The following is a 12,071-nucleotide window of genomic DNA, read 5'->3' as shown; positions in this document are numbered from 1 at the left end:
CACCTACTCTGCTTTTCCCAGGACCTCTTGTAGGCGTAAACGCATTTAGCGTCTGCTCATTGTTTTTAAAAGTCAGGGTCCTGGAGCGATCCTCCTGTGGGCACAGCTACAGATTTACCTGCTTGGTGGAGGTGATGCCCCCTGACTGGCAAGCTCCCCAGGATTGGCATCCCTGGGGGATGGGTTCTGTAGCTAAATAAAGGTCCCTGCAGGCTGGGTAGGCACAATCATCACTGACTTGTTCACTGCAATTTTGCGTGAAGCAGTCCATGGCTTGCGGTGAGGGAGGGATGGGGCAGGCAAAGGCTCCATTGTCCATGGAACTAATAAGTATGGCGTGTCGCCTGGTTTGGTGAAGGACCCCACTCTCACTGGTTCATCTCTGTAGTGGGCAATGGGTGCCCATGGGCTGACCATACAGAGAGATTATTAGCATCTCAGGACCAATAATCAGGAAACAGTGAGTTCCAGGTTTAGCTAGAATCCCATATGATTCCTAAGCAACCAAGATCCCACCAGGCCTCAGTATCCCAGGATTTCTACCCCTGAAGCACCCTAGTCCAGTAGCATCCAATTCCTCAGGTCCAAGTATTGATAATAACAGCACCTAAGTGACAAGACAGTGTAAAGAAAGAATGCAATGCTCCTACAGGAATCAATCAGAACAGTACCCAGTTGATGCTCACAGCAGTCTACCCATAGCTATAGTTTGGCCTCAATCACCCTACAGGAACTCCATTTCCCTGTTCTGAAGTCCTGTCCACCAGACTGAGGATAGGTTACTTGCAATCCATTCTCAACATAGCAGGGAGGACACAGGACCCTATCTAAACATCTGGATGTCTGAGTGTTCCCAGATCAACCCTCAGGAACACAGCCTGCCTAAGAGCATTCCTCCAGCCCAGGACCCCTAGCAGTATGGGTGATCCTTCTTCTGATACCAGGAATTGCAGCCAGGCTAGGTTTCACTTCTGTAACTCCAGCCCCTGTCATATCTTAATCAGCCTCTCTAGCTGAGTTTTAGCTAATTAAAGGTTGAAACCTCGGAGACTGCAAACCCAGCCTCTTTCCTTGGGATCCCCAATCCCACATGGAACTGACCCTATGGGAAATACAGGAGAAAAACTTTAAGACCCAGAGAGAAATCACCCACAATTCCACCTCCCAGAGAGAATCACTCATTTTTTTTTTTTTGCTTTCTTTATGTACTTAAAAAAATAAGGACAACCCCCAAATGAAAATATACTACACTCTGTTTCTTGAGTTAATATGTCATAAATATATTTACATGTGCATAATTCCCTCAAAATTTGTTGAAGCTGGGGTCTCTTGTTGGGTGTTCAGGTTTTGGTTTCCTGGTCTTCCTTGCCTCCTGGGCACCTGGGTGTTGCTTGACTCTGTTCCATTGACCTATCAACTACTGAATGATCACATGACTTCTCCAACCCCCACTTCCCAGAAACACTTAGTTCACTCCTTCCACCAGAGAGGACCCTTTGGCTGCACCTCAGGCAAAGGCAACCCGAGTCCCCTGTGCCTTTGGAAGCAGGAACTTGGGCTCATGATCTCCTTTTTTATTCTGCACCTCCATCATGCTGTGGCCAGTCCAGCCACCATTTCTGACCCTTGCTTCTCAGCCAAGCTCCTCATGTCCCAGAGTGCCTTGCAGCTAGGGTGAAGCAGCGGCATAGCTTGGCTCCAACACTGTCACCCATAAGGCAGTGTCCTGTTGCCTTAAAAAATGACGTGGGTGGCATCTACTGAGCACTTGCTCTGTGCCTGGCAAGGTTAATGTTCGCCTCCGCAAGCATGGAGAGATTGTGGCTTTGCAAATGAGGAAACCGAGGCACAGAGGACTAAGTTGCGGGCAAGTTAGTGGGCAGCTGGAACTGGAACTGGGCAGCTGAATTCTAGGGCCCCGTGTTTTTCTGCAGCCTCTGTAGGTGGAAAATAAGGACCTTCTCTCTTCAACACTCTCAGATTAGCATTTAACTGGGGATTTACAAAACTGTGTCCCATTGCAGTCTTTCCAGTAAGGTGTGCTGGGGAAGCCCTGAATTCAGATGCCTGAGAGCATGTGGCTTCTGGTGCCTGGACTTCCCTTTAAAAATCATGTTCTTGCCAACAGGCTGCAGAGAGGGATCCTTATGTGAACTTGAGTTGAACTTTCCCTGGATGGGGGCAATTGAGGCATGAAACTCAATGGCCCACAAATCTTAGCCCCTGGGCTTGGTGGCTGGATGACCTGGGTGCATGGGCTCATTTCCCCTTCCCTGCCACAGCGTCCACCACAGGGAGGTGTATAGTGTGCGCTCTCTCTCTCTCTCTCATACACACACACACACACACAGGCAGCTCATACTCATATACATACTTGAAAGTGGACATTATGGCAGGAGTATTGGCCACCTGCTCTCCCCTCTGGGGAAAGTGCATGTCTGCTAATGGCCCACATGTGGCTGCAGACGTGTCAAGGGTGTGACCATGCATGAGAAGAGGAACAGCAGTTCTATTCTGGGAACTTGGGTGAACAAGCAACGAGCTGGGGAGAGCTGCGCATGTACAGGCGACAGCCGCTTTCCTGTGTACAAAGAGCACTTACAGATCAATAAGAACAAAGATTCTGTTCAGAGTCCAGTATAAAGCTGGGCGAAACCTATGACCAGGCAGTTCACTGCAATCCAAGGGCCATAAAACCCAGACTCTTTTCCTGTTTCCTAGTGACATGAGTGCAAATCACAACTACCAAACGTGGCCACTGCAAGATTCTTAGAGTGCTAACGGTGAGGGCTGGTGGGATGTAAGCAATTCCTGCCTTTGTAGGCCACCCAGACCCCACGACCCTCCAGGACCTGGCTCGCTGACCTCTGACATGGTCCACCTCCTGGCCTCAGCCCCTCTCGGCCCAGCAGCCTTCTCTCCTTGAACACATTCCTGCCCTCCTGCGGGTCAGGCCTCTGCGCTCCTACCTGGAGGTTCCTCCAGCCCCGGTTAACACCTCCTCCTGTTCTCAAGGTCCAATTGACCTGTCTATCACCTTTTTAGGAGCCTTCTTCAACCTCCCTGATGCTCCTGGACCTGTTCTGTAGGCAGCTCTTCAGTCTTGTAATTACTTCCACCTTTGAGGATTAAATGCCTGTTTGACTTTGGTTTCCCCAGGGGGCAGGGAGCCATCTGACTGTCTTTCCACCTTCACCATTGCACACCAGCAATGGCACATGCAGAAGGAGCCCGATACATGTCCCCCAAGTTGAGACTCTGAACACAGCTCTGCCAGACAGTTCCTCTTCCCCCACCTGCCTGTCTGTATTCGCATTTCACATAAGAACATTGGTGACAGAGAAAGGCCTGGGCCTTGCCCCACAGAGCTTCAGGGTGCCCTACATGGGAACAATAGGGAATTTTGTGGCTGTTGTTGGTATTATCACAGTAGCCAAGGAGGCTCCTGTGGGCACATAGGACATCAGAGAGGGAAGAAAACATGGCACTTGCCACCAGGAATGAACATGAGGTGATATCCCTAGCTCCAGCCAAGGCAGCAGCGCCTTGTCTCCTCCTTCTCTGGGTCTAGGGAGCTCTGAGCAGGGTCAGTGCTATGGTAACAGCACGGGACTAGCAAGTCCTTGGTGTTAAATACATACCATGCATCAATCCTACTTAACCCTTTCAGCTCCCCAAGGCCACAGCTGTCACCATTCCCCATTCACTGATGGAGACACAGACCCAGGGAGGCTCAGTGGGTACAGGTGACAGGTAGGAACATCATGAAGCAAGGGTGGGATCTAGTGTATTTCCAAAAACAGTGTTCTCAAGCTCTCTGCAGCACACAAAGTGTGCTAGTTTCAGCCCAGCCAGCCGACTTCCAAGTGCATGGGCAGAAGACTGGGGATGGTCTGCCCCTACCAGTCACCTCAGTGCCCCTGGCCTGCCGGTCACCACTCCAGCGGGCCTGACATCCTTTGGGACCAGTCTTCCCACATGGCCTGTCCCTTTCTTCTTTCTGCCATGGATCTAACTTCCTAGGTGTTAGTTTTTCCACATCAAGGTCTTTTGGAAACAATCTGATAATCCATGTGGCGACAGGATTTGGCTTTGCACAAAAGTCATTCTCACTTAAGGAACAACAGCACCAAACCTCCAGCTACAACTCATAACTGCCCCTGAACCACCTTCAGATTTAGTCCTCCCCAAGAGGCCCCTTGCTCAGCTCAGATGCCCCAACTTCACTCAGTTTTGCAGCCTCTTTTTCCTTTGCAACAGGCTCCTGATCTCCATGTTGACCTTGAAAGTGAACCTCCCTATCTTAAAAATTGTAACAGGGGTTCTTTCTGGCTTGTAGCTCTCATGAGCACAGTTGACTCCCAATATGTTGCAAAAATATTTCTTCATGTGTAGCTTCTAACTGGTTTGCCATCCAGATGGTTTTGAAATCAAGGAAGCTGCTATATTTGCCTTGAGCTGGTTATTTTGAATTTAGAGATTACAGCCTTGGTCAGAAGATAAGTGAAACAGCTGCCTGGGATGATTTGCTTGCGACTTGCCAAGCGGCAAGATGAAGTTTCCATTGATAATTTTGTTTTAAATAATTAATATGATTACCCATCTCTATTCATATTTAATTTTCAGACAAGTGTGTTTTTACTTAATTTTCTTCCCCATTTTTATTCTGGGTTTTGAAGCTCCGCATCAACAACTAATTTATTACTGTACAGCCTGTGATTTTGTCCTAGTTAATCTGTCTCCAAATGATAACTTGCAATCACAAAAAATATATGGCTAGAGATGAAAACAGGACCAAAATCTGAAAAAAAAAAAATACAAGTGAGAAAAAAAAAACAACTTTGGTTTCTCTTTTTCCCCCTCAAGCATAAATTGTTGAATAAGGAGATTTTTTAAAAGCCAGAAATTACTGAGGAGGGAACCAAAGCTGGCAGCTGGAGAGCTGGCCTGATACATCTGGCATCCTGGGTTGGAGGCAGGTTCGCTGCAGCGGGTAACTGGGTGTTCCGCAGTCTCCCTCCTGTCCCGAACCCGAGGACATTGTCAAGTACAGATGGAGGGAGAACAAATGGGAAAAATCAACGTCCCCATTAGAAACCACCTAGGCTGTGTTGTTTTTCCTGGGGCCCCGCTGTGCCCTTGATTTCCTGATTGTTCAGAGCAAAAATAACAAAGTCCACCCAACCTGCTGATTTGGACAAAGATTTATGTGAAAAGCTACCAACTGGGGTCAATCTCTCCATACCACACCAGACCAGTGGCTCTTGGCAGGGGACAATTTTGCCCCCAGGAGACACCTGGCAATGTCTGGGGACTTTTTTTGGATATCACGACTGGAAGGGGGTGCCACTGGCAGCTGGCAGGGAGAGGTCAGAGATACTGCTAAACAGCCCACCATGGGCTGGACAGCTCCACGCCCCCAACAAAGACTCTGGTTCCAAATGTCACTTAGTCGTGCTGAGGTCCGGACGCCCTGGCGAGGGTGTGTGTGTGCATGTGCATGCGTGCTCAACCTGAATGTCCTTGGTAGGGCACTCTGGGTGCCATTCTACTCCAAGCTTCTAGAACCTGGACACCAAGTTCACATGCCTCAGCTCAGGTACCAAATGATGCAAGTGGCTGAGGGATTAGCTGGGCTGTTTCCTTTTAGGAAAGCAAGAGGATCTTGCCATCTTGTGATGCAGCCAGTGGCAAAAATGACATCTGACAAAAGTACCCCGTGGAAAATGGTTCCTAGGGCTCCTGCTGGTGACCGAGCCCTCTTGGCTGCTCTCCTGCGGAATCTGTCTGACCTGCTATAGCAAAAAGTCACCAAGGAATGAAGCAGCAGGACTCCCCAAGAGCCTTGATGTAAACTTCCAGTGACTTTAATGGCATGTCGAGAGACTCGGGCCTGCCAAAGACAACAACCCTGCACTATGACTGAGAATGTCAGCTCCCGGGGTAATGTGTCCTACCAATCAGGACTGCCCTGTTCCCCAGCATGGGAGAGCTGGGGGCCGGGTGCTGCAGGAGTGGATACGGACACAAGGTTTCCTTGTCCGCGCATCTCAACACCCAGCATGGACTCTTCTTGGCTATCCCTGGATACCCTTCCGGTCCTGACTTTCTAGTAAGTCAACAGGGTTGTCTCAGGCCTATTTTTGCCAAAAATAGGCACTTTGTAGCCAAGGATAGCTGTGTGACCTCTCACTTCCAGCTGAGTAGGGAAGGCAGCCCTTAACCAATGTGCCTTTTGAGGGGTGCATCTGCAACTCTTCAAACTGAGCACACCCTTCCCTTGACCTTCCCTACGGAACCTCTGTATCTTCTCAAAACATCTTGTGAAGAAACCAGGCCGTAAGAAAAGCCTGGGCTCAAAGAGCTCCTGTGCCAGAGGTGGGCTTTGTTCCCTGCCTGTGGGTAGAGTTGAGTGCCCACGGGTGTGGGCAGCACTTCATGGCCATGGAACTGGCTGCCATTCACGGGACACTTGATTGGTCCCAGGGGTGCCAGGCAGCAAGCCGAGGGCTTCTCCTGCACACCCTCTTGCAATCCTTGCAGTGATCCCCAAAGGCAGGAGTCTGCTGAGCCCATCTGAAAAGGAGGCAGTTGAGGCTACAGGGCTGGCAGCCAGCGGCCAGCGCTGATGGCCACACGGATAGGGCTGATGGCCACACACACAGGTTGAAATAAAGCTGATCTGGGTTTCCAAGCCAGAGGGTTTGACTCCAGGGCCAAAATTCTTAGTTCTTCATCATGTGAGGATGCTCGGGATGAGCCCTGGGCTGAGCCACACTTCAACAACTGCTGTTGTTATCATCATTTTTGCCAACAGTGACTGGGCCCCCATAATGACATGCCACACTCAGGTGGCATTTACAGAGTCCCCACCCCATGAAGAGCCATCAGGAGGCCACTGTCTTTTCTACTAAGTTTTTCAGGGGGTCCTTGACTCTTTCTGCCAGGCCTGATGGGCACCAACCTGGGCCCAGTTACACTCCACCCTCCCCTAACTTCTCCCAAGCTGAGCACCGCGAGGTCCACAGATCAGCGGTCCATTCCAGCAGCACTCCTCTGAGTGACCTGGGGTGATTTCCCCAGCTCTGGGGGGTCTCCGTGGACCTGGGATACTTCTGTAACTTGTTGGAGGACTGCACCCCTGGGGCCCTACACAAGGAACTGCTCTTGGCCTATGGAGGCCAGTCCCCAAAGACACAGAGTGACAATTCCTCCTGCCTGGGCTCCTCTGCAGCAGGGCTGCAGAGGGGCGCTTAGAGCACAGCAGCACTAGCCAGGCGGGGTACAGCAGTCCCTACGACCTCAGGGAATGTCAGACTGTGAGCTCTCTCCCTCCCTTCTCTTCTCAGGCGGTGAGACAGAGTGAGGGGGGCGGAGTGGCACCTACCTCCCAAAAGCACCAGCATACAAGCGTAGGGGAGCATGGCTGCGGGCATCCGGTTGGGGCTCTCAGGAAGTCCTGGAGGCGCGTGCACTGAGAGGGGGCGAGGGCGCAGGGTTCTCTGGCGGCAGCGGACCCGGGCGTCCAGGCTGAGTCCTGAGACAAAGTTGCAAAGGTCCTGCGCTCCTGCCCCTGTCGGCTCTCACACGCGCTCACCCTCCCGGACTGCGGAGAGATCTAAGTGGAGCTGTGCACTCATAGGTCCGACTTGCCAGAAGAGGTGGAGACAGCCCCCAGCGTTGCGCGCTCACCCGCGCAGCGCTCACAGCCCTCTGGAGCAGCTCCTCCTGCCATTCAGACCCCCGGCAGACCCCGGCAGACCCAGCTCCCCACCCTGGCCCTTGCCTCCGCCAAAGTCTTTGCAGTGGGCAAGGAGGCCTCCCCAAACCCTTGACTCCTCCAAGCAAGAGTGGTGCGCTCCTAGAGCCAAAGCGCACCCCTAGCCAGCAATTCCCTGGAAGGGGAAGGACGTGGGGGTCGGAAAAGCTCGTCTAAAGTCCCGCTGGGTCCTAGGACCCCTGAAGTTTTTGTGTAGGCTTCCAGACACTCTCGGAAAAGTTGTGTTAACTTGGAACCCAGCAAGCAGAGGAGCGCAGTGAAAGTGGCCAAGCCTGCTGCCCAGAATCCAACAGCCGCTCTCTAAATAGCGGTCCTCAGCTCCGCAGAGCATCTAGGCAGTGTGGAAACACAAGGGCAGGCGTCTTCCCACCCCTCCTCCTCTTACTTCCTCACAATCCTCCTCTGAGTGAGTCTGTTCAGGGTGGAAGGCAGAGGTAAGGCACGTGAGGACAGACAAACTGGCTCCTCCTACCAGCACCCTCGCATTGGACATCCTTGGTGGCATCCTATTCTGCAGGCAAGCCTGAAAGATAGGTGTGAGGGCACCTGGGAAGAAGACTTTGGCCTTTGTTGGTTTTATGAATGGGGTGGGGGGAGCTGGATTGCTCCTCCAGGCCTGGAGGTCTTGCTGCTGAAGTAGAATGGTGGTGGTGGTGTCGGGGGGGGGGGGGGGGGGGGGGGGGGCGGGGAGACCTGTGGATCCCAAGGACCAGCTTCTGGTGCAGCTGTGAACTGGGAGAGAGAGAAAGGAAGAAAAGGAGAGAAATGGGGAAGGAAGAAGTGAGTCAGAAAAGGAGGAAGGAGTGAAAGGGATCAAGGATGGAAGAATGAGGAAGGGGGGGGGGGGCAAAAGAGAATAGGGAGACATAGAAGAGAGTGTGCTGTTCCCCTGGGGCAGGGTGGGGGAATCTGTGCCCTGGGGTTGCACGAATTAATCTGTGCCACTTTTGTGTGCTGATCATCCCAGAAGAGGCTAGGACATTAGCTTGCCTTGACTTTTTACCAGAAACTTGAGCGATACTCTGGGACTCATAGAGCCCTTCGCCATCCACCTCAGGACCCTGTCCAGGCCTCCAGGCCACCCTTGCTTTCCTGCTATCCAGAGGCAACAGCAAATACAACAGAGTGGGACCACAGTGTGATTTTATATAGTTGGAAATGTGAGGAAAGTGACCGGTTTCCTTCTCAAAAGTGACAATTCCCCCTATTTCTGTGGATTACCAAAAGTGGCATGAGGCTCAAGGTGGCCTGCTGAAACTAGAACTGGTGAGAACCTTCCGTCAGACAATGGCCACATGCCTCACATTAAATCCAAATAAAAAAGAGATAACTTTTATGGGCCAGAGGAGAGTTGTATAGGGTGATTATTTATAATTGCATAATTATGACTGTGAAAATTATGTGTCTTTAAATTTGCAAAATTTATAATTACAGATAGTATAAACACTACATGTAATTCTGGCCATGACTGCTGAAAACTGCCCTCTCTGGGCTTCCGAATGTGGCATTTCCAAGTTTCAGGCACAGTCGAGGATTCAAGTATTAATGATCTGTCCTAGGGAGTGGAGAGTCACTTTGATGCGGTGTGGTAGGGGTGGGGGTGTCATCTTTCCGTACTTGTAGAACTTACTGCACTGTGATTACAAATAGGAACTTCTCTATAAAATATGGTGTGTGTGTGTGTGTGTGTGTGTGTGTGTGTTAATAGAGTATTGGTTATTTGTAAGAAAGGAATTTCCAATGACTCTTGAGACTATGGTGTGGGCTGGGGCTGAGTCTTTTTCACCCAAGTCACCCAATGAGAAAGGCAAGCATTGATATTATTAGTCCCATTTTACAAAATGGGTAAATGAGTTGCTAGAGCCTGTACTACTGTCCTGATGCCCCACAGCTGAAGGGCAGGAGGGCTCCTGCTTGTGATCCCTGTGCTGTGTCTCTCCACAGAGCACTCTGTCTCACCATGGTGAGGAGGGCTCCAAAGGCATTCTGCCCTTCACAGGTGAGGCCCCAGAAACACAGGGCAGGTGGGTCACTGGTACCTACCTCTACCGAGGTAGCAGGCTGAGCTCCAAACAAACAAAGCAGAGAAAGTGGACAAATAGTGTCTGAACGGGCTCTCCTTGAGTTACGGGAGATCAGATGAGTGAGGAAGAAGGAACTAAAGCTGAGACTCATTTATTGGCTTCGAACATATCTTTATTTTTAACAAAGAAAGAAAGTGGGAAAAAGAAGGAAGGAAGAAGGGAGGGAGAGCTATGTTGTCCAGACTTTGCATTTTGTTACGGGGGCACGCACTCAGCTCCTGACCTCTTTCTCAGATACAGAATAATCACTCAAGAGGATTTGAAGTGGCAGCAACTCTAAGGCCATTTCTGGGAGGAGTCCTGACAGTGCTGGCTGGCCATAAGTCAAGGGCATTTTCACAATTTGACCTCCAGACCTGGCCTTTCTGGGCTGGTAACTGCAGGGGGCCTCCCCAAGTGATCAGAGCTGCCTGGGGCTTGGGGTGGACACAGGGTTGTCTTACTGGGGTCAGATATAGGGGCTTGAGGGGGTGACCATGAGCCAGATGTCCAGGAGTGGGAGAGAGGAGGCCAGCCTTCCTGCTCCATGTTCCCCTATCTCTCCCCATAAACCACCTAAACCAAAGTCCAGTGTAGGTGGATGGGAAAGCATGGAGGACAGGCCCTTTCTCCTTCTCCTCCGCTCCTTGTCCCTTTAAAAGTACAATGGAGAGATAAGATCACCCCAGGAATCCTGCTAAGAAACAGGCTGTTTCTTCTGCTTGTTATCAGAGCTGTTTATCAAAGAAACAGCAGTGCCAGCCTGGTTATCCAACAACCACACACACTCAGGCCAACCTCCCAGGTGGCTCTGGACAAAGTGAGGACCAGGCTGGAGCAGGAGCCAGTGTTCTCAGACCCTGAAACTCTAAAGAGGAGTCAGAAGTCACAGAGCTGGTGCTCCATGGAGCCTGGATGAGAACTTGTCTGGGCTTGGAAGTCTGGCTTCTCAGCCTGACTATAAACTGCCTGGGTCTTGAGTGGTTTCTTGTCCCGCTGCCCCTGGAGTAGGCTGTGGAAACCTCTTGGGCTGCCTGGGAACTTCTTCCATCAGTCCTCTCACCAGCCTCTGCCTTGCTTCATCTGACTATTATGTGTTGTGAGGAGTGGCATTGGAGGACTTAAGAACACATTTTGAATGTACAGTGAATTGTAGGGTGGATGGCTGAATGAGTATGATAGATGGATGGGTGGTTACCTGGTGATGGGTGGATAGATGGATGGGTGGTGAATAGGTAGATGGGTAGGTAAATGGGTAAATGGATGAATGGACGGATCATGCATGTGTGGGTGGATGGATAGATGGATAGGTGGGGTAGATGGATGGATGAATGGATGGTTGGATGGATAGGTGGATGGGTGAATAGGTAGATGGATGAGTAGATGGGTGGATGGATGGGTATGTGGGTGGATGGGTGGATGGGTAGGTGGGTGGATGGGTGGATGGATAGATGGTTGGATGGTGGATGGATGGTTGGATGAGCAGATGGGTGGATGGATGGATGGATGGATAGATGGATTGTTGGATGGGTAGATGGATGGGTGGATGGGTGGGTGGATGGATGGATGGATGGGTGGGTTGGTGGGAGAGTGGATGAATGGGTGGATGGGTGGATGGATGGATGGATAGGTAGATGGGTGGGTGGGTGGGTAGATGAATGGGTAGATGGATGGGTGAATAGATGGGTGGATGGGTAGATGGATGGATGGGTGGATGGATGGATGAATGGATGGATGAATGGATAGAAGGGTTGGAGATTGGGTGGATGTTGTCTAGCATTGTAGTTATCATAATTATTTCTCTGGGGGTTTCCCAAGTTGAATGGTTTGTTGATTTTATCCTCACATTCATTAATTATTAGTAATAATTTATCCACTCAGTAATTTATTAGCTTGTCCTTGGATTGCCAACCCCTAAGTTGAGGAGGACTCAGGGCACTTACCCACAAAGGAGGCCTCATATAAGTAGCCACAGGACAACATGGTGGGTTGGTACTTAAACTTTGCTGGGCAAAGAGCAAACACTTATTCTCATGTCACCAGCCTTGTCTGCCTGGGGGTCTGGTGCTTTTTCTCTTTAACTTTTGGGTTTGCTGTCAGCCCAGCCCTCTAACTAATGCCCTGGCCCTGTGTTGTCCCTGTGGCTACTCAGAGCTGGTTAGTTGTGGGATCACCTGATGAGCAGTGGGGGCTGGGTATCTGTAGTCTGGTTCACATGACCCCCAGCT

The 12,071-nt window shown here is 50.8% G+C and overlaps 1 protein-coding gene across 1 annotated transcript in view; it reads right to left on the bottom strand.

Moving 5' to 3' along the window:
• Apcdd1l (APC down-regulated 1 like) overlaps positions 1-12,071 on the bottom strand; it is a 114,040-nt gene that overhangs the window by 42,909 nt on the left and 59,060 nt on the right. The window contains exon 3 of the mRNA XM_071607439.1: positions 7,388-7,537. Within this exon, the coding sequence (XP_071463540.1) occupies positions 7,388-7,537 (150 nt within the window). The remainder of the gene's footprint in view (positions 1-7,387; positions 7,538-12,071) is intronic.

This window comes from Marmota flaviventris, chromosome 2 (assembly GCF_047511675.1).
Source record: "Marmota flaviventris isolate mMarFla1 chromosome 2, mMarFla1.hap1, whole genome shotgun sequence".
Lineage (NCBI taxonomy): Eukaryota > Metazoa > Chordata > Mammalia > Rodentia > Sciuridae > Marmota > Marmota flaviventris.
This window is presented reverse-complemented; position numbering and strand designations above follow the sequence as displayed.